A 22,276-nucleotide genomic window follows, 5' to 3' on the forward strand; every position below is an offset into this window, starting at 1 on the left:
CGAGGCGTATTAGCCGATCTGATCGGGATTGGATATCTGGGGGCACTTGTAGCTGCTTCTGCTTCTGCTTCTGTCTTCTGCCCTACCCCCCTTGCTCCTTCAAACCCCCGTTTCGAAGCCTAGGTCTGCCTAGCTCCAGGAATAATCTACTGATCCGAATTTTTTTAGTTAAAAAAAAAAGAGTTCGTTGAATAAATCCGACCCGTTGGGGGGGAGCAAGCCAAGAAAAAAACAAAGGCAAAGACATATCCCCTCTACTCCAAGCTGTTGCTGCCAGACCTGCTCGGACATGGCACACCACTCCCCAAAGCAAATATGCTTCTAGAACAGAATATAGGCTCACCAGACGACTGCTTCGCCTAGGTAAACCCCGCAAATGTTGAAAAAGCGAATCGAAAAAAGGTCGCAAAGCCCTATTTGGCGAAATGAAGAGATGCGCAACGCCGGCCGAAAATGCTGTTGAGTCTCTACACCTGATTCATGCTATGTCCTGAAGAAAATCAAGGCTGGCGAATGTGGATGAGATATAAAATATTCCCGCCCCGAGTAGTCCATACAAGTCGAACAAGCCCTACCATGGAGAAATATATACTGAGGACCTAAAACCTAATTATTACCCTGTACCAGTCGTGACAGAATTATTTGGTCTGCCCCAGCCCGAGTTGCGCCACTCTCGGCGTTGGCCATTCTCGGGGTTTTTAGGCTGATTATCAGCTCGCTCATACTGGCCCGGGTAAGGTGGTTGCCCATTCTCAGGTTGGCGCCAATTCTGTGGCTGGGCTCCTTGGGCTGCCGGGAAAGGAATTGTTGGCTCTTGCATAGGACGTGCACTGCTTTCCTGCTGCCACGCAGCAGGATCTGTAGCGACTCTAGTAGCCATGGGCCGCTTGCCAGTCTCTTGCTGTCTAACGAATTCGTTGCTATCATATTGCTTGGGGAGTCCACCCACAGACCTAGTTTCAATTCGCTTCAGGATCTCCTTAGTTGTGATATCACCGTTGTTCATGAACAAAGTCGAATCACCCAGGATGTCCATGATTTCAGCAGGAACCTGGTATTATACGTTAGTACGAGGGGAAATACGAGGGGAAATATACAAAGGGCTCTCTACATACCATGCACATCTCTTCGTTGAATTGTATCAACTCTTCGACACAAGCCACCGCGGTCATAGGCTCGTCTGAGAAACTCGGGCTCTTTTCGTTTGTATAAAGTACGTTCGGGGCGATTACACGGGCAAGATTGTGTACATCCATCCTCGATCCAGTATCTTCATCGACCTGGTGGAAAGTAGCCACCCATTTCAAGAAGTTGAAGAGGACTTCTAATGTATCTCGGTGGATCTGTGGAAGTAGGCAACACGTCAGATGCAGACAATGCCGCCTTTTATCTGTATCTTTGATCTTGGTTGCGGCTATCCAAACTTTATAAAGTTTCTGTGTCATCAAAGGTTCTGGTAGTTCACGGAGATATCGTTTAAGAAGTGCTGCAAGTTGATGCGGAGTCTCATCATTCCACCGGATTGCATCGCAACCATCCCTGTCAACGGCATTCACCTGTTCGGTGAGCTTCTTAATATTGCCATTCTTACGGAAGACACCTTCGACTGACAGGTCCTTATTCTTCAGAGCGGTAATCGTGTCCTCGATAATGGCTGGTATCCGTAAAGCACCCGGCCCCACGCCATCTGTAGAGTCGGCACCGTCGCGTTCAACGATTAATTCTAATGGAACCCCAAAGACGCCCTTCTTCTTTACTGCCTTGCGGGTATCGTTTTTGCCGAATGCCTTGCCGAATTTATTCCAGAATGTGGGTGCCTTTCTTGCCTCGATGAGGCTAAGTAATTCCTCAAGTGAAAACTCTGGGTCGAGCATGGGTTGCATTGTAAGGACTGCTACATGTCGAACAATAAAATACTCAAGGCCAGATAGCTCTGAGAAGAACTTCCTCCCGTCTCTTTGAGGTGACCGATCCCCTAGTAAACCTTGGTCGTCTCGTCCTGGAGAAAGACTTCTCTCGTTGCTAGTGCCGTAAGAACCCTCAGTTGTGGCGGATCGGAAGAGCTCTTGGCGCGACGCTCTATACGCGCTGGGCTGCTGCTCCCGAGCCTGCTCAGCTGCGACGATTCGAGGAATATCATCCAGAGTCAGCGCATCCTGATGTCCAAAATATTGCTTTGTCGTGTCGCCCTCGCCTTGTTCCCCATCTTCCTCGATCTGCATTACCTTATTCTGTGAGCCCATTTCCGCGCCGGCAGATCCAGGGCGAACACTACGTCCTTCAGGCCCATCCATAATCCTCGACGTCCGGGCCTTCCTAAGGCTTGAGGACAGATGCTTATCGAGACGCGTACTCCTAAGTCTACGCACGTCATTGAGAGTATTCTCATAAGACGACTCTCTCTGATGCCGCTCCCGCTCGCCACCAAGGGATTTGGACTGGGAGTCTGATCTAAGTATCGCAGGACTACCGTCCGCAGACACACGTCCTTCCGGAGAATCTTGACCGTTAAGGCCTGGATCTTCCGAAGACTGAGGAAGAGCGCCGCTAGTTCGAAGTATCTCCAGCAGCCTAGCTAAGGCGACTTTCAAAAGGAATATATACTGCTGAAGCTTCGTTATCCGTTCCAAAGGTTGGCCATGCCCGTCAGCCGGATTTTCGCAATTTGAACAAAGAATATTCAAGTCTCGGTGTAGATGAGCCTGGGCCAAGTTCTTGCCTAGTATTTTGCCGCACCGTACGCATGTTACGCAGAAAAGATGCCATCTCTTATCCCCGCTCAAAGCGCATTCGTCCTCGATGGGCTTGCGGCACAAGGTACAGTGATCCGAGTCATTAGCAGAGAGTCTCGACATACCTAATGTGATCTGCAAGGACTCATCATCGGTTTTGATCGTTTCGAGCATACTGAGATCTTCGAGGAATTGAAATAGTGCTTCTGGAGAACGGTGCTCCTTTTCGACCCTGAGCGTTCCTTGGAGGCAAATCCTGATTAGGAGCTTCAGGTAGTGAGCTAGGCCTGTCACGAGAGACAGTAGCTCTTGAGTAACGCCTAGTTTCCGCCCAGTAGTCTCTTGCATTTTGGATAATAATGAAAAGAAGGCTACAATCTTCTTACAGAGAAGTTTTGATTCTCTCGCATAGGATAAGTCTATAATTTTCTTTTAGCATCTCTATTCAGACATAAGTGTAATGTTTCATACCAGTCATCTCGGATTGCTTGATAGTCTGATCAAGTCTGTCTGCAGATCGGAACAGGATGTCCACATGAACGATGAACTTTTTGGCGACGAAGACTCCGTCCATGTATGCACCGTTGCTGACATGAAGAAGCATGTCCGAAATACATGCGGCTGAGGATTCTTCGAATGCTGACAAAACGCTCCAAATTCGATAAACCTTGTTCTCCATGTCTTCTTCTTCCTGTCGGACAAGCTCACGGCCCTCGGGGCCTACAGGTTCGGGACGGGGTTCAGCAGGTTCTTGGGGAGCTGTTAGACGGACGTTCCAAAACTTGTGGATCATATAGCACTCTGGATGCCAGTGCTGATTTTGCCCGTTACGGTATATCTCGACAAACTGCTTGAGAATAGCGGTTTGGCAGCCATTGCATCGCTGAGCAAATTGCGTCGAGTAATGGTAATGGCAATACACATTCCCATCATGTTCGTAATAGCTATCCTGGGCCCCAAAAACTGTCGAGCAGAGTGAACAGGTGAAATGGTCAACATGGTATTTGCGGTCGAGGGCGGTAATATAAGAACCGCGCAAAGCGCCGCCACATTGATAACATAGAAGACCAAGTCGTCGAAAATAATCTGTCTCGCAGAGTGGATATTGGCCGCCGGTTTCTTCGTCGTCCGCAGGGAAAAACTTGGAGGCCACAATCTGACCGCAGTCCTGTATTTTGTTAGACACAGAATATATCACGTGGGGGTAATCAAAGCTCTTACACGACATCTAAAGCAATCGAGATGGTATGTGCCTTCTAAAGCCCGCACAAATTGGCCGGTTAAAGATTCACCACACTTAGCACATATACGAAGCTGCCCACTTGCTGTTCTTCCGCCTCGTCCTCGAGATCGGTTGCGCTCACCGCTCTGTCTCGGGTCGCCTTGAGCACCAAGGGACGGTGAGCCAGGCGGTAGGCTAGGCGGAGGGAAGGCTCCGTTTGAAAAGGATGGACTCGGGGTCATATTTGGCCGGTCATGGTCAAGTTGGTAGCTGCTCTCGTTGGGCAGCGGCGATGGTTGCCTGTGAATCCGGTCGCCAGCCAGACCGCCTTCGTAGTCGGGGCCCATCATGGCGACCAAGATGAGGTCCTACCTCAGCCTAGCTGTTTAAAATAGAAAGCAGTCGGAATGGAGTTTGGCGCTGAATTAATTCAAGGACAAGACGAAGCGGCGATTGTACGATTGCGGTAACGTTGTCCAACGTCAGACATTGGCATCAGACGGCGAACTTTGTCGACTTCCAACAGGATGTGCGACTGGATGCGGATGCAAGAACCGGAAAACAATTATTCGGCGTGGCACAGGCGAGATACGGATTTGGCGACGAAAGAAATATCGGGATCCGGCCAATATCTAGTGGTGAACGAGTGTGGCAGTGAAGTTGCCGTAGCTGACGGCTGGTTAAGGCAAGGAGCGGGTTTTTTTTGTCGATGCGACGTAGTCAGAACGGAATTGGGGTTTGCGGTGGGAAAATGGGCGGACACTTTGGTTAGTTGGCCGGTAGGAAAAGATGGATGGATTGGTTGATGATTAATTTTGGGCGTGTTTGAATAGAAAGATGGGTTGACGGTAACGAAGGCTTTCGCTAGGCGGCGTCTACTTGTCGAGGGTATCGAGAACGTCGATGGTATCGAATCATGCGTTGGCAGAAAAAAAGATCGTGGAGAATACGATAGCACGGCATGAAGTATGTAACGCCGTAATCAACTTTTCAGCGGAAAGGCAGGGAGGTAGGAGGGACTGTTCGCTGCCGGCGAGATGCAGCCTTCGAAGGCGGAGCTAGGAGCGGGAGCTGCAGCAGAAGGGGGGAACAAGACCGGGGTCAGTGGGAATCTAAATGCAAGACAAAGGGATAATGTTTTTCAACGCATAGGTAGCGTGAGTAGGCGAGAGTAGGTGAGAGTAGGATAGGTAGGTAGATAAGGTTAGTGTAAAGGTAAGATCAATTCAGATCAATCTAATAGCTGAAAGGGCTGAAAGGAGGTCCCTTCTGCTGTTTAGACTTCCCGTTGTTGGGATGCCTGAGGGGCTAGGAGTCGAGTCCGAGGATAGGTAGAAGCTTAACCTAGTAGGTAGGTGGAAGAATAACGACCGAAAAGAAAAAGAAGAAAAAAACAATTGATAACCCAACCCGTTCAAGGTTGCGACACGAGACGGGTATCAGTACGACCAGCGGTTGCTATGAGTTTTTAAAAGAAAGCTGAATAACTTGGTAAATTATGGCTCGCCCCTAGTATTCTTCCTTACAACTTAGGTACCTTTAAAGGTATGTAGGTAGTTAACCCAAGTTGAGTCTAGGAGACTTGACTCCTACTAAAGATTGTAGAGAAAGCTGGAGAGTTAGCAGGTCTGCAGGTGTAGGTCTGCAGGTTAGGAGGCGCAGGATAATGGACCTGAATGGATCACCTGCAATCTAATTGATAGCCTTTAGCGCCTGTCTTAGCTCTTGTCCTAAGCTCTTGTCCAGTCAGCCAGTGCTTCAGATACCCCACAACCCACCAACATTTACATATGTACAAGTGCAACGGAAGTACCTACCTAGGTAACCTCTTTTACAGGTACCTAATGTATGGAATCATAATAGGGTAATAGGGTCTATCGTATATCACGTGATTCAGGTCCGATTACATACATAGATGGACCTCCAGCTTCAGCCTTCAGAACAGTATTATTTACACGTGTTTGCTCATCTTAAGTTTGCTACTCAATAGCAAATGCAGTTTAAGCTATGAATACCTATACCTACTGTAGGTAAATAAATTAAGCATAATGATCCATCAAAGGATTTTTCATATTTTTATAAGTTAGAAAAAAAAATATTAACTTAACTTATGTAACTAAAATTTAGGTATGTAGTCACTTAACCTAGAAATATGTATGAATTGCAATGCATAAGCCATCCAATTTTAATCCAATTTTAGTTACTCTATTCCGTACCAGTCTGCTAATCTACATTCTAAGGTCACTATATTTCAATGAGATATGTATTCTCAACTAACTAGTTATAAAGTAAACATAAAGCAAACATCTTCTGGTCGGCTTATTAAACATAATTACGGTTCTCATCCAATCACATCATATGAAGTAACGGTCAAATAATTCATTCAACGCTCATACTTTCACCGCTTCGGTGTTCTTTGGTTAGGCCACTTCACCTAGGTATCCGTTGGAATGCACCTGAGCGCTCAACAAACATGGTCACGGTAGTATAAATGGAGCAACAGGCAGCTGTGGAAATCTTGATCCATATCGGCGCTCCAAGCAGAGCAGCTGATGATGTTTGGTATCGATCTCTCGCCTCTTCCTATCTAAATTTCCAGCCAGCCGCCAGTATCGATTTCCTCAACCAAGGATGCTCAACTGTGGATATAGACGACGGGCAGGGGACCCAAGAAGCCCCTATACCAGCCTTCACAACTGGCACACAATCAAGTGAGCCATTTGGTCCGTATAGGTCACCACAAGCTTCGTTCAATAGCGTCATTGATAATGCCGGGTCGCCACGCGTCTTTGCGCAACAGATATTGGAGGATGACCCTCTGAGTACCAATGATGAAACCACAATGCCGATAATACAGTCGCCATGGCAGACACCGTCCAGCGAAGTGCAAGATTCATACGTAGGAAACCCTATCCACATCTCTACCTTCACCTCTCCTACGAGAATCTTAGAGCATTACCTGCAACGGTTTGATTCTCCATCATCATCTCAGAAAACCACTTCTCAACGAAGCGGCGTCGACATTCCCCCTAGTAACTCCCAGAGGTCAATTCTTCCTCGCTCTGAAGATAGTCAAATTCCCCTTTTAGCCCCATATACGCCATCAGTAATACCCTGCACACCTCCGTGCGATCCTCGTTCCGGCCCAGGAGGATCAGTTGAGACAAAACCTACAGAGGCATACCACACAAGATTTGCCCAAGATGAGGTATCCAGTGACAATATTGTCGAGGAGACTATCTTAATACGATCCTCCGACATCTCATCCACAACTAGAGCAGACTCCGAACCCCCACCCGCCAAGCGGCACCAGCCAGATACTCTTGACACAGACCCGCGGGCCCTCCTAAGAGCCGCAAGCGACATTGGCCCGAGGGTATCTTCCAGCCAAAATTCGTTCTTAAAAGTATCCTTCCTAAGCGACCACGGGTACACATACGACAGCCTGGAACTCCGCGCGCCAGAGCCTCCTATCTCAGTGACGCAGGTCGACCCACAAAGCTTCATCACGCCAGGCCTCGAGAGCTTAGCTCGAGATCTAAATATTCCGAAGCGATACAGGCCGAAAGAAAGTAGACGAGACCTGCGGCCTTCCGAACGCGGGTATTGGCTCGTAGATTGTTCGGCTTGGGATCCGCAGCTCAAACGCGATGCTTGGGCCTACCTTGCAAACTACGTCGGGACTGGCGTTGCGGGATGGGGCGTCTCGTGTCTGAGGGACAGGGAATTTCAGTCTCTCCGGGTTTACTGCTGGGGCTTGGTAACAGCGCATATCTACTTGTTATTATATCTAGCCAGCCAGCGGAAGATCCTGTATACTGGCTGCTCTTGGATTGACAGCGAGGGTATCCCAGTTACCGTCATGCAAACAAGAAAATAATACTAATTAGGGTATTTTGTCTACGATAAAGGTTGGGAATTAGACTGGGTGTTACAAGCATTTACGTACGGTGTTTGGTGTATGGAATAGAATATCATTGGGATATCCTTAATGAGAATTAGAGATTTCAATTGCCAATCCTTTTCACACACAAGTTTTTGCTTAATACTAATACAACTCTACCACTATTACCATCACTACCATGGGATCTCCGGGCGATTCTCATTGGCTACCTAGGAAATGGGGATGAATATTGCGAGCCAAACGGACTATCTACAAGTACAAGCCGTGTCAAACAAGTAGTCACGGTTAAGCCACTGCATCGTCCCGAAATGAATGTAACAAATTCTTGCGTCGCCACAAGAAAGAATGAGAATCATTGGACGGACTGGCCAATCCCCCAATCGTCTTTCCTCATAACCATGAAGGAGCCACTGATTCTAGAGCTCACAGTCACCTACTTTATGTATTAGTAATAGGCGGGAAAAGGAGTCCAGATCATGCAGGTGATCATGCAGGTGGCGTGGATGAACGACGTGCGCGAGCCGGCTTGCGATGAAGAACCGCCTCAACTTCCTTCTCATACGTGTCCCTGGCTGCCTTCCCAAGGTCATCATACGCCTGTAGTCTAGTTAGTTTTCGTAGTAATCAAAATAGAGACATAAGGTAGTCTTACGTGGCGTTCTACATCCGGCAATTTCACCCACTCTTTTCCGATTTCCCTGGCAGCCTCAGCGAAGGGGCGGTTCGCGAAGTCTCCGGAAGCCCATCGCGCCTTTGTGAAGAGACTGTATGGAGTAATGGGTCTCTTAGGGACACGCGGGTCGTGAATAATTTTCAAGCTTGACACGGGGTAGTTATACTTCCTCTTCAGGAGTTGACGAGCCCGGTTGGCAGCAACCGTCTGATCAGGAGTATAGGTTTCTACCCAGGCCGCATAAGTAGCTGCATTGCTGACTTTGTTTTGCGAGGAAATATCGGCAAGACGCTAATAATTATCAGGGCATTGGTCATAGCTATAATCAGTATCGTGGTAAATTACTAACCTGACGCTCCGGGGCTGGAAGACTTCTGTAATTCTGAGATAACCCTAACATCAGATCTCGAAGACCTGACGGGCTTGTAACCTTATTCCTGGTTTGCTCAGCTACAAATACAGTCCATTGGCTGTCGGGAAGAAACTTTGGTTCGGTAAACAGTGCCGTCTTCTTGAGCACTCTTCTCTCAAGGATGGCCTGCTTCTCTGGTGTCATTGGCTGTCGCTTTCGTCCCTTGCCCTTGCCCTTGGCCTTGGACTTGGGGGCCTTGGACTTAGCGGTCGTGGCCTTGCTAGCTGTCGCCTTCTTGGCTTTTGCTTTAGTAGCTGTTGCTTTAGTACTACCTTTGGTAGCCTTAGTAGCCGTAGTAGTCTTGGTGGCTTTGGGCTTAGAAGTTTTAGTGGTGACCTTAGTAGCAGTAGCCTTCAGTTGTCCCGCAGTCGCAAAGCCTTGAACGAAGCCGCGACCACGGGTAATGGGCCATGAGATCGCAATGCGGCGGGGTGCCGTAGTGGCAGAGGTAGATACTAGCCGCCTAATCGCGGCACGTCCAATAGACGACAGCATGGTAGGCAATTGAGGTTTGGATTGAGGTGTGTTGTTGAAATTTTCACGTGGAGTTGGAGGGGAGAGAAAAAGTAAAAGTAATTTGCAGGTGGGACCAGAGGGGCAGCTGGCTGGGTGCGTTGAGGACGGAATTGAGACGCGACAATTTGAGACAAATTAATGCAGCTACCTAACTTGTGCTTGAGCTTTTCTGTTGTGTGATATGCCACTTATCTGCTATCTAGCCGACCCACTGGCAACCTAGCTCTCCACACCTCAGGTACATTTAGGTAAAATTACCTATTACCTAGGTACCTCTTATGTGCCCTAGCGAACACTGTGGTGGCGTCATGCATAAAAAGTCAGGTGTTTTAGCCACATATAGGTATGTACCTAACCTAGGTAGGTATTCAGTACAGTGGGCATTTTGTAGGTACAATTACTCTCCAGCCCCTTTAGCCACATATTGATTTTTTATACGGTCGGAACTTAGAACGTCCTTTGAGCTGAAATATACTGAACTAAATTAAATGACTGCAAGTAAGCAGTCAAATAACTTCTTCATTCATCCGTCACATTAGAGTACACCCAAACGACCAAATTAATCCGCTAGTATAGCTAAAGCACGATAATATTCGAGCTTCAATTCATTAGGTGATCTTTCTATTAAGTCTGGTCGTCTAACTGGAAGCTTCCTTCGAGTCCCTCTGGTAGCTCTCACCATTGTAGTGCGACCGAGCCGTACTATATATAAAAAACCATGGCTCGGCTCAGAGACTCACGCTCACCAACTCCAGCAGGAAGCCAGCAACCCTCCAGAAGACATCGTAGAGATGACGATAGAAAGGATCGAGATCGGTTTCGGGATCGGGATCGCCGAGACTACGGGCGCGACCCGAGACGCCGGAGTCGCTCTCGGAGCCCACACGATGTGAGACGCCATGCATCTAGCGGATCTAGCAGATCTAGCGATGTTCACTTTACTAACAATTATTTGGTACAGCGTCGTAATCGCGACCGCGACCGGGATAGAGACCATGACTTCCGCCGCCGTGACCGTTCCGTAGACCGTCGAGGTGATGACTACTATCGAGGTGGAAGGGACCGTAGGCGTTCGCGTGATCGCCTCGTAGATAGGGAGGGGGACCGCTCTACCGAGCCTCGCCGGCGCAGAAGCCGCGACCGTGATGGTGACAGAGATATCCGAGGCAGGCGAGACGACTCCCGTGATCGAGTCAGGGGACGACGCGAAGGTACTGCTGACTCTCATCCGCGCAGTAGGCGAGGTGATAGCCGCGAGCGAGGCTCGGCGTCCAGCGATGCCGCTAAGGCGAAGCCATCAGATGTATGTTTTATAAACTCGTGTTATACTACGGATACTAACACATTTACAGGTAGAATCGAAACCAAAGCCTGTTCCCGCCCAGTCTGATACCGATAAAAAGGCTGAACGTCTCGCCAAGCTGGCAGCATGGAAGAAGAAGCAGGAGGAGAAGGAGAAACAGAAAGAACCGACTCCAGGTGGAACTCGGAAGCTTCTTGCTGAGATGGACGAAAAGGCTAACACTGTACCCTCCAATACAACACCTGTAGGAGCTTCTCCGACGCCAATATCGCCTGCTGACACGCAGGTCCCTTCACCAGCAACCCCATATGCTGGTAAATTTGATCCCAAGGCTATCGCTAAAAAGTCGGCTCCTAAAGCGCACCCTCCTGCCGCGCCTAAACTAGGTGTCGTTGCCGGTCAGCCGCCATCCATAAGCCTCAGTTCAACCGCACAGGTCTCAAGTGGTGAGTGCTTACACCAGTATGTCTCCTGTCGGGTTGCTAATAGTATTACCGAAGTATCTGCTCTTCCACAAAGTAGGGCTAAAACGAGTGGCTTCGGTTTCCACAAGCAAAATGCAGAAACTGAGAAAGTTGCTCAGAAGCGGAAGTTGATACTGGATGAAGAAGAGACATCAGACAGAAAACTTGCTAAGCTACCCTCCCTACCCCTCGACGACGTAGATGATACACCCTATGAAAATCAGGACGAAGAGGATGACGATGATACTGTTCCTTTCGCCGGGGATGAAGAAGAAGAGGCCGCCGCCGCCCGAGCAGCTCAGGAGAGACGAGAGGAGCGTATTGCGCAAGAGAATGCGCAGCAGACGACGGAAATGCAGGTTGATCAAGGCGAGGAAGAAACAACTGCAGAAACGAATGGTGTCACTCAGACTACCCAGCCAGATGATGTCATGGAAGTTGACGAGGATGATGTTGATCCTCTAGACGCCTTCATGAATGATCTCGAGACCAAACCCGCTACTAATCCACGTCCCAAAGCAAGCCTCAACCAGAGTAAAGATTCGCAAGAGCCGGAAGCGTATTTCAGCGACGATGAGTATGACTACCGAAATGAGAATGTGGACCCCGATTCGTTCTTGGCCATCGCGGCGAAAGCTCGTAAGAAGAAAGACATCCCATCTGTTGACTACAGCAAGCTTGACATACAACCTGTTCGAAAAAATTTCTGGGTTGAACCATCTGAATTATCAGAGATGACCGATGCCGAATTAGCAGACCTGCGCATCGAACTAGACGGGATTAAGGTATCTGGTAAGGACGTGCCAAAGCCTGTCCAAAAGTGGTCTCAATGTGCTCTGTCGCGGAAAACGCTCGATATTGTTGACAGCTTAGGATTCGAAAAGCCCACGCCGATTCAGATGCAAGCGTTTCCTACAATCATGTCCGGTCGAGACGTCATTGGCGTTGCGAAGACCGGATCGGGAAAAACTTTAGCCTTCTTATTACCTATGTTCAGGCACATCAAGGATCAGCGACCTCTGAAGGAGAGCGAAGGTCCTATTGGCTTGATCATGACTCCTACGCGTGAGTTAGCTACCCAAATCTACCGAGATTGCAAACCATTCCTGAAGTCAATGAACCTTCGAGGAGTCTGCGCATACGGTGGCGCACCTATCAAAGATCACATCGCCGAGTTGAAGAGAGGCGCAGAAATTGTGGTTTGCACCCCAGGTCGTATGATTGATCTGCTAGCAGCGAATCAAGGTCGCGTGACTAACCTAAAGAGAGTTACGTATGTCGTCCTTGACGAGGCAGACAGAATGTTTGACATGGGCTTCGAGCCCCAGGTAATGAAGATCTTCGCGAATATGCGACCAGACCGCCAGACAATTCTCTTCTCGGCCACCATGCCTCGTATCATGGATGCGCTGGCCAAGAAGGTTCTAAACAATCCTGTAGAAATCACCGTAGGAGGGAAGAGCGTTGTCGCCCCTGAAATCACCCAAGTCGTCGAAATTCGAGAAGAAAATACCAAATTCGTTCGCCTGCTTGAGCTCTTGGGCGAGCTTTACGATAGGGACGAGGATGCTCGGGCGCTAATATTCGTGGAGCGCCAAGAGAAGGCGGACGACTTACTAAAGGAACTATTGCGCAAAGGTTACCCTTGCATGTCAATTCACGGTGGGAAGGATCAAATAGATAGGGACTCGACCATTATCGATTTTAAAGCTGGAGTTATTCCGGTCCTCATCGCGACGTCCGTGGCAGCCCGCGGTCTCGATGTTAAACAACTGAAACTAGTCGTCAATTACGACGCCCCGAACCATCTCGAAGATTATGTGCACCGTGCCGGCCGTACCGGGCGTGCCGGTAACAAAGGTACAGCAGTCACTTTTATAACAAGAGATCAAGAAAACTGCGCGCCAGGAATCGCGAAGGCCCTAGAGCAAAGTGGACAGGAGGTGCCGCCAGAACTGGAAGAAATGCGTAAAGCATTTAGGGATAAAGTCAAGTCTGGTAAAGCCAAAGATCAATCTGGCTTTGGCGGCAAAGGACTAGAGAGGCTTGATCAGGAGAGAGAAGCAGCCCGGCTCAGAGAGCGAAAATCCCATCGGACAGAAGGCGACGAGGAGGAAGAAAAGAAAGAGGAGAAAGATGGCGAGGACAAGAAGGGTGATAAGGCTCTTTCGGCCATTCAGACGGCCTCTTCGGGTATTGTCTCTCGCGATGCCGCTGCCCCGAAGATTGATCTCGAACCGAAATTTACTATCCACAAGAGGGAAGATGCTGCACCGTCTGCAAGCGCCAGCAATCCCTTGGACAAGGTATCTTCTGCGATCAATGCCATCAATGCGCGTTTAGGTCGCGCGGGCCAGCTAAGACCGGGTCAACCAATCGACAACAAAGGCCCAGACGCAGGTGCATTCCATGCAACTCTCGAAATCAACGATTTCCCACAGAAGGCCCGTTGGGCCGTCACCAATAGAACGAACGTCGCCAAAATTCTTGAGGCGACTGGAACGTCCATTACCAACAAAGGAACATTTTATCGACCAGGCCAAGAGGTACCGCCCGACGGTGAACCTAAGCTTTACATTCTAGTGGAAGGTGATACCGAATTAATGGTAGCTAACGCCATGGCCGAGCTCACCCGCTTACTCAAGGAGGGTACCATCGCCGCCGCCGATGCGGACAATAGGGCTCCTATCGGTGGTAGATATACCGTCACTTAGGGCTGTAGCGCTCAGGTGTCTTAAGGACAAGTTAATGGATAGTGAGACAGAGAAAATATCGTGAACTAGTAGAATTGGCGTGCTCTATTTACGAAGGGGGTTTGTTTGGCGTTTGGCAGGTCGGAGAACAAGGCGGACGTACACAGTTCAAATCGAATGAAGAGTCGCTAAGTAATGATTTAAATTAAAATGGATCAATATGTTCGCGATATGTTCGCGCCTTACTTATATAGGTTGGGTACCCTAAGCTATCTAGTTATGAGTTCTCGCGGTCGCCGCCTCGTCAGCATCCCGTTGCCTTATCTCGTTGTTACTAAGCTCCTTGAGCGTATCGTTGCGTGTCTGCTTCTTCTGTGCTGCCAACTGCGTGCCTAGCTTTCCCGTAGACTTGGAAGCTGTGGCATTTGCCCTTGCCTATAAATGACAGTTTAGAATAGACGGTACGAATAGACGGTACGAATAGACGGTACGAATAGATTTGCGGGGTAGGTGAGATAGGAGACGTTACCTCTGCAGCTTCTGCAGCTTGTTTCCGAGCCTCCTCCGCGTTGCTATTGTCTTGTGGCTTTTGAGAGTTTCCGCCCAAGGTCCGAGGCGGACCGCCGACCGAAGCTGGGACGGACGAGCGTTCTGGTTGTGGCGGGGCGGAGCCGAGGACGCGACCGGGCTGAGAGAAGTTTTCACTTTCCGACTTGCCACAGATATTTCCCATCTTTTTTTATTTTTTATAGAGGCTAGAGGCTAGAGGCTAGAGGTGGGGATAACCGGACCCAGTAAGGTTCTCTAAACTTAACCTGATCAGTTGCGGGAATGTTTTGCTAAGGTACGTAATCTAGTAACCTAGATGAAACTGGGATTTTACGTTGCTAGGCGGTCTGTTTGCTAGGCGGTAGTGCGATTAGACGCGGAACGGGTGTTTCCATGTGGCGGAATGCAGGGCGTTGTGCTAGAGGCAGATTGATGAATCAATCAAATGAGGCTCAAGAGATCTGTACTACCTATGTAGGTATGCATGTACCTAATGCAAGAGTTTAGGTAAGCTGCTTTAGGTAGATTTACATGCGCACTGGCATATGCACGGACATGTACATGTCTTACATACCGAAACGAGCTTTACACTATGTCCATACATATGTAGGACCCTGAAAGCTGAGGTGGGGTTAGAGGGGAACGTATATCTAAGCGTATATCTAAACGTATACATATCTACATAATTTATACAGAATCAGTATTGGGTTTTTACACAACTAGTAAACGAGTTGTATTCGTAGTTGTGTAAGTACTACGTAGGTACTTGCATGTTCTCAGCCTCCCATTTTAACTCATGTTTTCGAGCATGTGCCTGGTACGGGGAGGGATCCACCATGGGACAGGAACCTTGATGGCCACTTGTCACTGTACGCCATGCTGACTACAATACGCGGTTTAGCCCCACATAAATATTTTCCAACAAATCCATGGCCATTGATTGGTGCAAATCCAACGTCAGCATCAAAAAACCCAGTCAAATCCTGCGGCCAGACCAAGCATCATCAATGCACACAATGCATAAAGAGAAACGACGAAAGGGGTTACGGGAAGTTGACATCTACTAGAGGGGAATTAGAGGTAGTTTTTCAAAGTTTATTGTTAATACTGTATCTTAGTGTCTCTTCACTAAAAAGATTAAAAAATAAAAAATAAAACCAAAAAACCCGTTTCGTACCTTAGCTACATGTACTGCAAGTACCGCAGCCTTGGAACTTTGTCACAGCCCGACCATCACCGACCATCACCGACCATCAAGGTTCTCAACCCTCGACCTGAATTCTGCCCATTTGCCCACAACCACCCTTTCTCCTCTTAACCTTTTTCCCCTTCTTGTAATGAACGAGACGAAGAGCCTCAATTCGTAATATTCCGTGCGGCACGGTGCCGATCTATCCTAATCCCAGGTCTCATCGTTGGCGCACTGGCCAATACTTGATCCCATACCGAAGACATCAAGTTCTAACAACTTCTTCACCCAGTCCACAACCCCAGATCTTCATGCCAAAAAGCTACCGACCTAGAATTTCCTTTCCCGTAACGGGTCATGTTTAGTCGGAACATCGACCATGACTATGTATGGAGGGATGAACGACTCAATCGATCCCAATGATGCAACTTATGGCCTCCCTCCTCTAACATCGTCACCCTCAATAGAGAGACTCACCAATTCTCTCACACCTAATTCTCACAACTTTGATAACGCGTTTTCCTTTGGCCCGTCGTCTTCTCTCGATACTATCGAACCCTCGTCACTAGATCTCCATCATACATCTCATGACGATACTTGCCTAGACAAGTGCGTAGGCACCTTAAACCCCCATGGGATACACCGCAATGCCTTTGGCCCGTCTTTTCCTCCTAGGAACCGGTTTACTGTCTCAGCTTTCACATACCCTTATCATCTGTCTGAGAACAATGTCTTCCAGCAGCCGATGCAACAATTCAACCATTTATATCCGGATCCTTTCCCGGATATGGGCCTGAAGTATGACCTAAATCACGACATCAGGCCAGAGCACCATGGCTCATTTAGTGAGTCACTCCTTGGGAACAACTTCAATGCCACGGACTTAGGGATTCCGCAGTGCCCTGTTCCTGACGATTGCGCTTCCGTGAATTGTAGCAAATTTTCATGCTCGAGCGACTGTTGTTCCACCCAAGTCTGCCAAGAGGAGGAATGTTCTGGAGATGGTACGCCCTGTGACGACCTGCACTGCCTCGATAGCACTACACAAGCCATCGACGAAATGTGGACTCTCAACCAAAGCTGGCATAATCCTATACCATCAGACCTACCCTTACCTCCACATAACCCGCCTTGTAATCACACCAACACCGAGCACGATGTTGCCATTACCCTGCGAGACTTGAGGGCGCCTGGTGCTTTGAACCCTTCGCAGCAGCAGCAGCATGACTTCCAGCAGTTCGAGCGCCGCTTTCTTGATGCAGCTGCAGCTGAGCACCAACTAGACCCTATCCAACAACTCTCCTTACCTATCCACCATCATCCAAGCCTCTCGTGTACCCCTGAGATAGATTCAATACCGACTCCGTTGAATGAATCTTTTAATGAGGCTGAAGGCACGACTCAACTTGTTTGCCAGTGGATAATATCTCCTGGAGGAGAGGGTCAAGATATTTGCGGTCATGTTTGCAAAGATAGCTTTTCTCTCCATGAGCACTTGTGTAGTGACCACATTTCGTTGCTAACAAGCAAGACGAAATATCTCTGTCTCTGGAACGGCTGCCCCCGCCGTGGTGACCAAGTATTCGCCTCTCGTAACAAGCTACGGCGTCATCTTGCAACCCACACTGCTTGTAAGTCGATTTCGCTCAGTCCTCGAGAATGATACTAACAACAGATAAGACAAACCTCATAAATGCGCAATATGTGGCGAGGGCTTCTCAGCACAACAAGCTCTTGACCAACACGTGAGAACGCACACAGGCGAGACGCCGTATAAGTGCGACTTTGAAGGATGTGGCAAGTCTTTCAAGCAGAAGAGTGCTCTAAGTATGTACACGTACCCAATCGTTTCGTATCCTACTAAATCGCAGACTAACCTGAGGTAGCTATGCATAAGCGTACTCATACAGGCGAGAAGCCACTGGAATGCGACATATGCGGCAAGTGCTTCTGCGAATCGTCCAACCTCTCGAAACACCGGAAGACGCATAATCCGGATTACAGATTCAAATGCGATGAGCCTGGCTGTACAAGTCAGTTCATTCGAATCGACCAGTTACGAAGGCATCAGGCCAGACATGAAAGACCGAAGAAGAAGCAAAAGACTCGAATAGCGGCGGGACCAGCTTTCTCGCCTATGTCACCAGAAATACCGCGTAACACCATCCTGGAGCAGGCTTCTATTCAAGCTTAGGGGCCTTGGATGTATCCTCGTTTTACGTCTACTTGGGAACGAGCCATGAATCACAAAGCGAACTACATACTGGAAGGCTCTTAGCCAGGGAGGGATGATATCATTGGGTTTGTAGCATTTGAAAGATTTAGGAGTACGTGGCTCTAAGCGGTCGGGATTATAGGCGGTAAATTTTGGGGCACCATACATGATATGATGTACATAATAGTGATCAAAAGCGGGAGCGGGAGCGGCAGCGGCAGCGATTCAATCTATTAATTAGAGCGTCTTATTAAACAAAGTACCGAATTCTAATATTGCATAACCTAACGTGGTGAATCGTAGACATAGTGACTTGGGGGTCTGAATAAGTAACATTTATATATTATTTCTTATTGTAAAGGCTTGATCCGCACTTGTAATGCAAGGTCAGCCGATCTTGTACACGGAGTTTGGTTGTCTAGCCGGTTATCGTGAGATGACTGTTCGATTTCACTAATATGATCACCAAGGTGCCTACCTACTATACCAACTTACTATGCCTAGAATCCTTCGACACTTTAAAGAAACAAGAATTGTCTTGCGGTAGAATGTCTTCGTCATTATATACTTACTAGATTAGCAAATCGACATAGGAGCTGGTATATATCCGCTTAGATCCACGAACCGCTGGCGGGACTAGATGGTCTAAAAAATTAGATTATAGTATGTCGATGCTAGTATAGGTAAGCATAACGTCTTTGACTGATTTTTATCATTGGTTAAATCTATCACGGTAATGTGGCTTAATACATGGAACACCTATGGAAGGTAGTCACTTAGATTTGAGACGTTGGCAAATCACATATACGCAATAAGCCGCGATAACTTGTTCAGCGCCCGAAGGCAAGTCTTTTTGCATTGGGCAGCGACATTGACTGCAAAGTGTGACCTCGTAAACACCTATGAACCGAAAAAGCCGTGTAATGCCATGCAAATATCAGGATTCCTTTTTTTTTTTTTGGAATGACCACGACGCCCGTCTACTACCTCAAAAAGCGTCCACGTTTCCCTTTCCCACAACCGATCCTATTCGTCTAAGCAGCCTATAGATACCCGCGATGTTAGCTCGACGGCCTCAGTTGAATAGAACGATATCCTCGTAGCTATTTTGTGCACAGCTAAATTCAGGGGGTTCAGCGTACCTTAACAGCGTACTTTCGCTGAGGGAAATGCGAGGCTCGCTTGCGTGTCTTCTCGAGGGTCTTGGACTTCTCTTCGGGCGACAGTCGGCGGCGGATGGCGCGGGTCTGCTTAGGTCGGAGATCCAGAGGGAGGTACTTCTTGTTCTTGTAGAACAAACGTAGCTGTGATCGTTGCTTAAGGTTCACGACTGTGAGGACGCGGGCGATAGACTTTCGGAGGTCGTGGCTAGAGAGCAGGGTGCATTGTTAGTGATGAAAATCCTATGTACGGTTGCCTTTTTTCTTCACTCGTGTGGCTGTCGCGGGTGGGAGGGGGAAGGCTCGAAAAGTTGTAATAGCACAGAAAACCACAATCGGCTCGAAATGGTGTAAACATACATCTTGTTAAGCTTGCTACCGCTAGAAACGACCTGCTGGATGCGGAGCTGGCCGAGCTCGGTCTTGAGCTCTCCGAGAGTCTTCAGTAAGTCCTCCTTGCTCTTGTTCCAGAGCTGACCCGTCTTGACCTTAGAAGTCGACTAAAAAGAAGAATTAGCGGCGATAATTCGATCTTTTGACGCATGCGGCGGTCGCATTGATTGATCGGTCGACTTACCATCTTGAATGCTGGATGTTTTAGTAACGAGGTGAGGTCGGGTCTCCGGTAAACTTTCTTGAGGTTGTCTTGAAATTTCCGCCTAGAGAATTTGGTAGACTGCTAAAAGAATTGATTTGGTCGCAGTAGGGTTGTGGGCTGAAAAGTTTGGTCAGGTGACTGATAATCTAAAAAGACCCGCCTTTGTGCAGCTAGACGAGCGGAGGTTTCCTGCCCATTTCCATGAGTACCTAGGTACCTATACCTACGTACCTTCACTAGCCACACCACCTGGAATGCACAGCCATACCTATATGAATTAGGTACCTAACCCCTCGGAATGCGCTGTTACCGAAATCCCAAGATACATGATTACCTAATGTATCTAATACCTAGTACGAAAGCCTCGAACATCACGACCTTTTACTAAAACCATTATCGTCATCAACGTGCCACTTACACAAGCGCTTCCCGTGTCCATTAATCTTACGGCCTATACGAATCTACTATCGATAGCGTTACCCAGGGCTACTCGTTGTTGCATGTAGTAATAATACCAGTGCCTGGCTTTCAGCAACGTATCCTGCATTACGAATTGCTTACATGGGACGTCCACATTAAAGAAGCAGTCTCTGCGTAGTTTCTCCCACACGCCGTGCTTTGGGGATGACTAGTACCTCTGGAACTCGACCTTAATATTCAATTTTTATAATCCAACTTCAGCCATGGCAGCGCCGACAGGGAACCAGGGCTGGGCTCAATTGCGCCAACAAGCTCGAAGCTTAGAATCCCAGGTACTACACATACCAACTATGCGCAAAGTCAAGGCAATACTGACCTCACAACTCATAGACGGAGACGCTGTTTCATACCTACTCACAATTCTCTACCGTCCCTAATATCCCGGCGAAGCCGACTAAAGAAGAACGAGAGACGGAAGCAAAGCTAGAGGAGATACTCGATAAGGTAGAACTACGCCATCTAACCTGCCTGCCGAACACTGGCCTATGTATACCTTAACTAACTGCTATTTAAAGAGGGACAATATCGTCAACCAACTCGCGCGTCTCCTAGACTCCGAAGCGAGCCTTACATCCTCCGCCCTTAAGCAGAACAACCTGTCCCTCCTCCGCGAGAAGCTCGCCGAGCACAGACGAGATCTAGGGCGGTTACGGTCCGGCCTGCAGGAAGCACGGAACCGCGCGAATTTGCTCTCAAACGTCCGCGATGACATCCAGACCTATCGAGCGAACAACCCCGAAGCCGCCGAGGCCGAGTACATGCTAGACGAGCGCAACCGCATCGACAACAGCCACAATATGGTCGACAGCGTGCTTAGCCAGGCCTACGCCACCAACGAGAATTTCCTCGTGCAGCGGGAAACCCTGGCCAGCATCAACCGGAGGATCACTATGGCCGCGAGCCAAGTCCCCGGCTTAAACACCCTGATTGGCAAGATCTCGGCGCGGAAGCGGCGAGATAGCTTTATCATGGGCGGATTCATCGCGTTCTGCTTCGTGATCTTCTGGTTCTTCTTGTAGGCGGTAGCGGCAATGAAGATCGGCGGCTTGTCTTTTTGGACTAGGGTGGAGATAGATACCTTGGCTTTTCTAGTTGGCGTTATTTCCTGCAAGGCGTTCCGGCTATTCAGAGGGGGCGAGGGGGCGAAAGTACGCTGTATAATACGAAGGGGAAAATATATGCCAGAGACTTGGTGTCATAGAACACCTATCAAATGGATGGCGATGGCTAATACGACTAGCTCGCACCGTTGTGATATAACATAGAACAATCAAGGGGAACTTTTAGCGTTGAGCTATTTGCCTTGTAAATTGAGGAGCGGGTACCATTTTTGATCGTGGCACGTAATAATACATGGCCTGTTAACTTTTATTGGAGCTCTTTGCCTCGTCTAAGAGTCGCTGGACGCCCTTAACTAAACCTTCCCGTTCGTGATCCTCGCTAGGGCCGCTACCAGCCCATCGTATCCTGCATTCGCCGTCGAGGAGGTATACGTAACCGACACTCTTATTTAAAAGACCAGTGTTCTCGCGAATCTCATCATCAAGCCCCTTCCGCACAAGGAAGTACCGGTCCCAATTCGGCTCGCCAATGCGCCGTCTAATCCCGCCCATAAACAGCCTAATCAGCCAGGCCTTCATGGAGTTGTCCTCGTAATTAATCCAGACTCGCTGGACCACTTCCTCGTTCTGCTGCAGCACCGTCTCCAGCCCGGGATTGGCTTCCTTGGACACGAACGAGTTGATCTGGTTCTCGGCCCACACGTTGCTGAACACGCTGACGACGGAGATCTTACCCTGTAGCGCGGGCGTCGTGTCGCGGGGCTTGCGGTCGCTCTTTAGTAGTGTTTGCCCGAATAGGTTCGGGAAGAAGAGAGATAGCTCCCCTTTGAAGGGGCGCGGCGGGGCGAAGAATGTCTTGCCCTTGTGGAAGCGCAGGTTGCCCCAGTCGCGGTAGTACGGGCGCGTCATCTTGCTCATCCTGTGGGTAGCGGGCATGTTAGTTAGCTACCTCGCCGAAGCATTGTGGACAATTTAGAGAAGAAAGGGGGGGGGGGGGGGGGGGGGGGGCATTGTTGCGGTAAAGTTCGAGCCGGCCGTTTTTATGGTTTGGGTTTGTTAAAAATTCAAAGCGGGGTTGGTTTAAAGACCGGTGTTATATTCAGGT

At 48.7% G+C, this 22,276-nt stretch overlaps 10 protein-coding genes across 10 annotated transcripts in view; 5 read left to right on the plus strand and 5 right to left on the minus strand.

The window, feature by feature from the left end:
* Window positions 1–613: 613 nt before the first annotated feature.
* Window positions 614–4,196, minus strand: F4813DRAFT_378902 (RhoGAP-domain-containing protein; the record flags this gene model as incomplete). The annotated part of the gene is made up of 4 exons (XM_049245387.1): window positions 614–1,051; window positions 1,116–3,151; window positions 3,204–3,900; window positions 3,954–4,196. The coding sequence occupies 4 exons, from the start codon at window positions 4,194–4,196 to the stop codon at window positions 614–616; spliced, it is 3,414 nt and encodes a 1,137-aa protein (XP_049103367.1).
* A 1,970-nt stretch (window positions 4,197–6,166) lies between these two features.
* Window positions 6,167–7,938, plus strand: F4813DRAFT_347430 (uncharacterized protein). Its single transcript, XM_049241963.1, has one exon. It carries the CDS (start codon window positions 6,446–6,448, stop codon window positions 7,832–7,834), a length of 1,389 nt encoding a protein of 462 aa, XP_049103368.1. The 5' UTR covers window positions 6,167–6,445; the 3' UTR covers window positions 7,835–7,938.
* On the minus strand, window positions 7,939–9,757 carry F4813DRAFT_347432 (uncharacterized protein). Its single transcript, XM_049241964.1, has 3 exons — window positions 8,881–9,757; window positions 8,511–8,822; window positions 7,939–8,455 (listed from the first exon to the last, which is right to left on the minus strand). The coding sequence occupies exons 1-3, from the start codon at window positions 9,436–9,438 to the stop codon at window positions 8,345–8,347; spliced, it is 981 nt and encodes a 326-aa protein (XP_049103369.1). The 5' UTR covers window positions 9,439–9,757; the 3' UTR covers window positions 7,939–8,344.
* Window positions 9,758–9,923: 166 nt separating this feature from the next.
* F4813DRAFT_227740 (uncharacterized protein) lies at window positions 9,924–11,138 on the plus strand. Its single transcript, XM_049239877.1, has one exon. The coding sequence runs from the start codon at window positions 10,178–10,180 to the stop codon at window positions 10,847–10,849; it is 672 nt and encodes a 223-aa protein (XP_049103370.1). The 5' UTR covers window positions 9,924–10,177; the 3' UTR covers window positions 10,850–11,138.
* F4813DRAFT_227712 (P-loop containing nucleoside triphosphate hydrolase protein) lies at window positions 10,851–14,097 on the plus strand. The gene is made up of 3 exons (XM_049239876.1): window positions 10,851–11,208; window positions 11,263–12,018; window positions 12,100–14,097. Exons 1-3 carry the CDS (start codon window positions 10,965–10,967, stop codon window positions 13,938–13,940), a joined length of 2,841 nt encoding a protein of 946 aa, XP_049103371.1. The 5' UTR covers window positions 10,851–10,964; the 3' UTR covers window positions 13,941–14,097.
* Window positions 14,098–14,192: 95 nt separating this feature from the next.
* On the minus strand, window positions 14,193–14,652 carry F4813DRAFT_385939 (uncharacterized protein; the record flags this gene model as incomplete). Its single annotated transcript, XM_049246337.1, has 2 exons — window positions 14,193–14,354; window positions 14,449–14,652. The coding sequence occupies 2 exons, from the start codon at window positions 14,650–14,652 to the stop codon at window positions 14,193–14,195; spliced, it is 366 nt and encodes a 121-aa protein (XP_049103372.1).
* A 910-nt stretch (window positions 14,653–15,562) lies between these two features.
* F4813DRAFT_347441 (uncharacterized protein) lies at window positions 15,563–18,152 on the plus strand. The gene is made up of 3 exons (XM_049241965.1): window positions 15,563–17,288; window positions 17,338–17,484; window positions 17,544–18,152. Exons 1-3 carry the CDS (start codon window positions 16,037–16,039, stop codon window positions 17,849–17,851), a joined length of 1,707 nt encoding a protein of 568 aa, XP_049103373.1. The 5' UTR covers window positions 15,563–16,036; the 3' UTR covers window positions 17,852–18,152.
* A 463-nt stretch (window positions 18,153–18,615) lies between these two features.
* On the minus strand, window positions 18,616–19,732 carry F4813DRAFT_347442 (60S ribosomal protein L35). The gene is made up of 4 exons (XM_049241966.1): window positions 19,610–19,732; window positions 19,393–19,532; window positions 19,015–19,240; window positions 18,616–18,915 (listed from the first exon to the last, which is right to left on the minus strand). The coding sequence occupies exons 1-4, from the start codon at window positions 19,610–19,612 to the stop codon at window positions 18,907–18,909; spliced, it is 378 nt and encodes a 125-aa protein (XP_049103374.1). The 5' UTR covers window positions 19,613–19,732; the 3' UTR covers window positions 18,616–18,906.
* Window positions 19,733–19,956: 224 nt separating this feature from the next.
* F4813DRAFT_227814 (V-snare-domain-containing protein) lies at window positions 19,957–21,300 on the plus strand. Its single transcript, XM_049239878.1, has 3 exons — window positions 19,957–20,382; window positions 20,441–20,554; window positions 20,626–21,300. Exons 1-3 carry the CDS (start codon window positions 20,314–20,316, stop codon window positions 21,127–21,129), a joined length of 687 nt encoding a protein of 228 aa, XP_049103375.1. The 5' UTR covers window positions 19,957–20,313; the 3' UTR covers window positions 21,130–21,300.
* Window positions 21,301–21,471: 171 nt separating this feature from the next.
* F4813DRAFT_385943 (ATP10 protein-domain-containing protein) overlaps window positions 21,472–22,276 on the minus strand; it is a gene marked incomplete at both ends in the record, with an annotated part of 1,287 nt that continues 482 nt past the window's right edge. The window contains one exon of the mRNA XM_049246338.1: window positions 21,472–22,090. Coding sequence (XP_049103376.1) covers window positions 21,472–22,090 — 619 coding nt within the window. The remainder of the gene's footprint in view (window positions 22,091–22,276) is intronic.

The sequence above is a fragment of the Daldinia decipiens genome (assembly GCF_022478715.1).
Source record: "Daldinia decipiens strain CBS 113046 unplaced genomic scaffold F4813scaffold_4, whole genome shotgun sequence".
Lineage (NCBI taxonomy): Eukaryota > Fungi > Ascomycota > Sordariomycetes > Xylariales > Hypoxylaceae > Daldinia > Daldinia decipiens.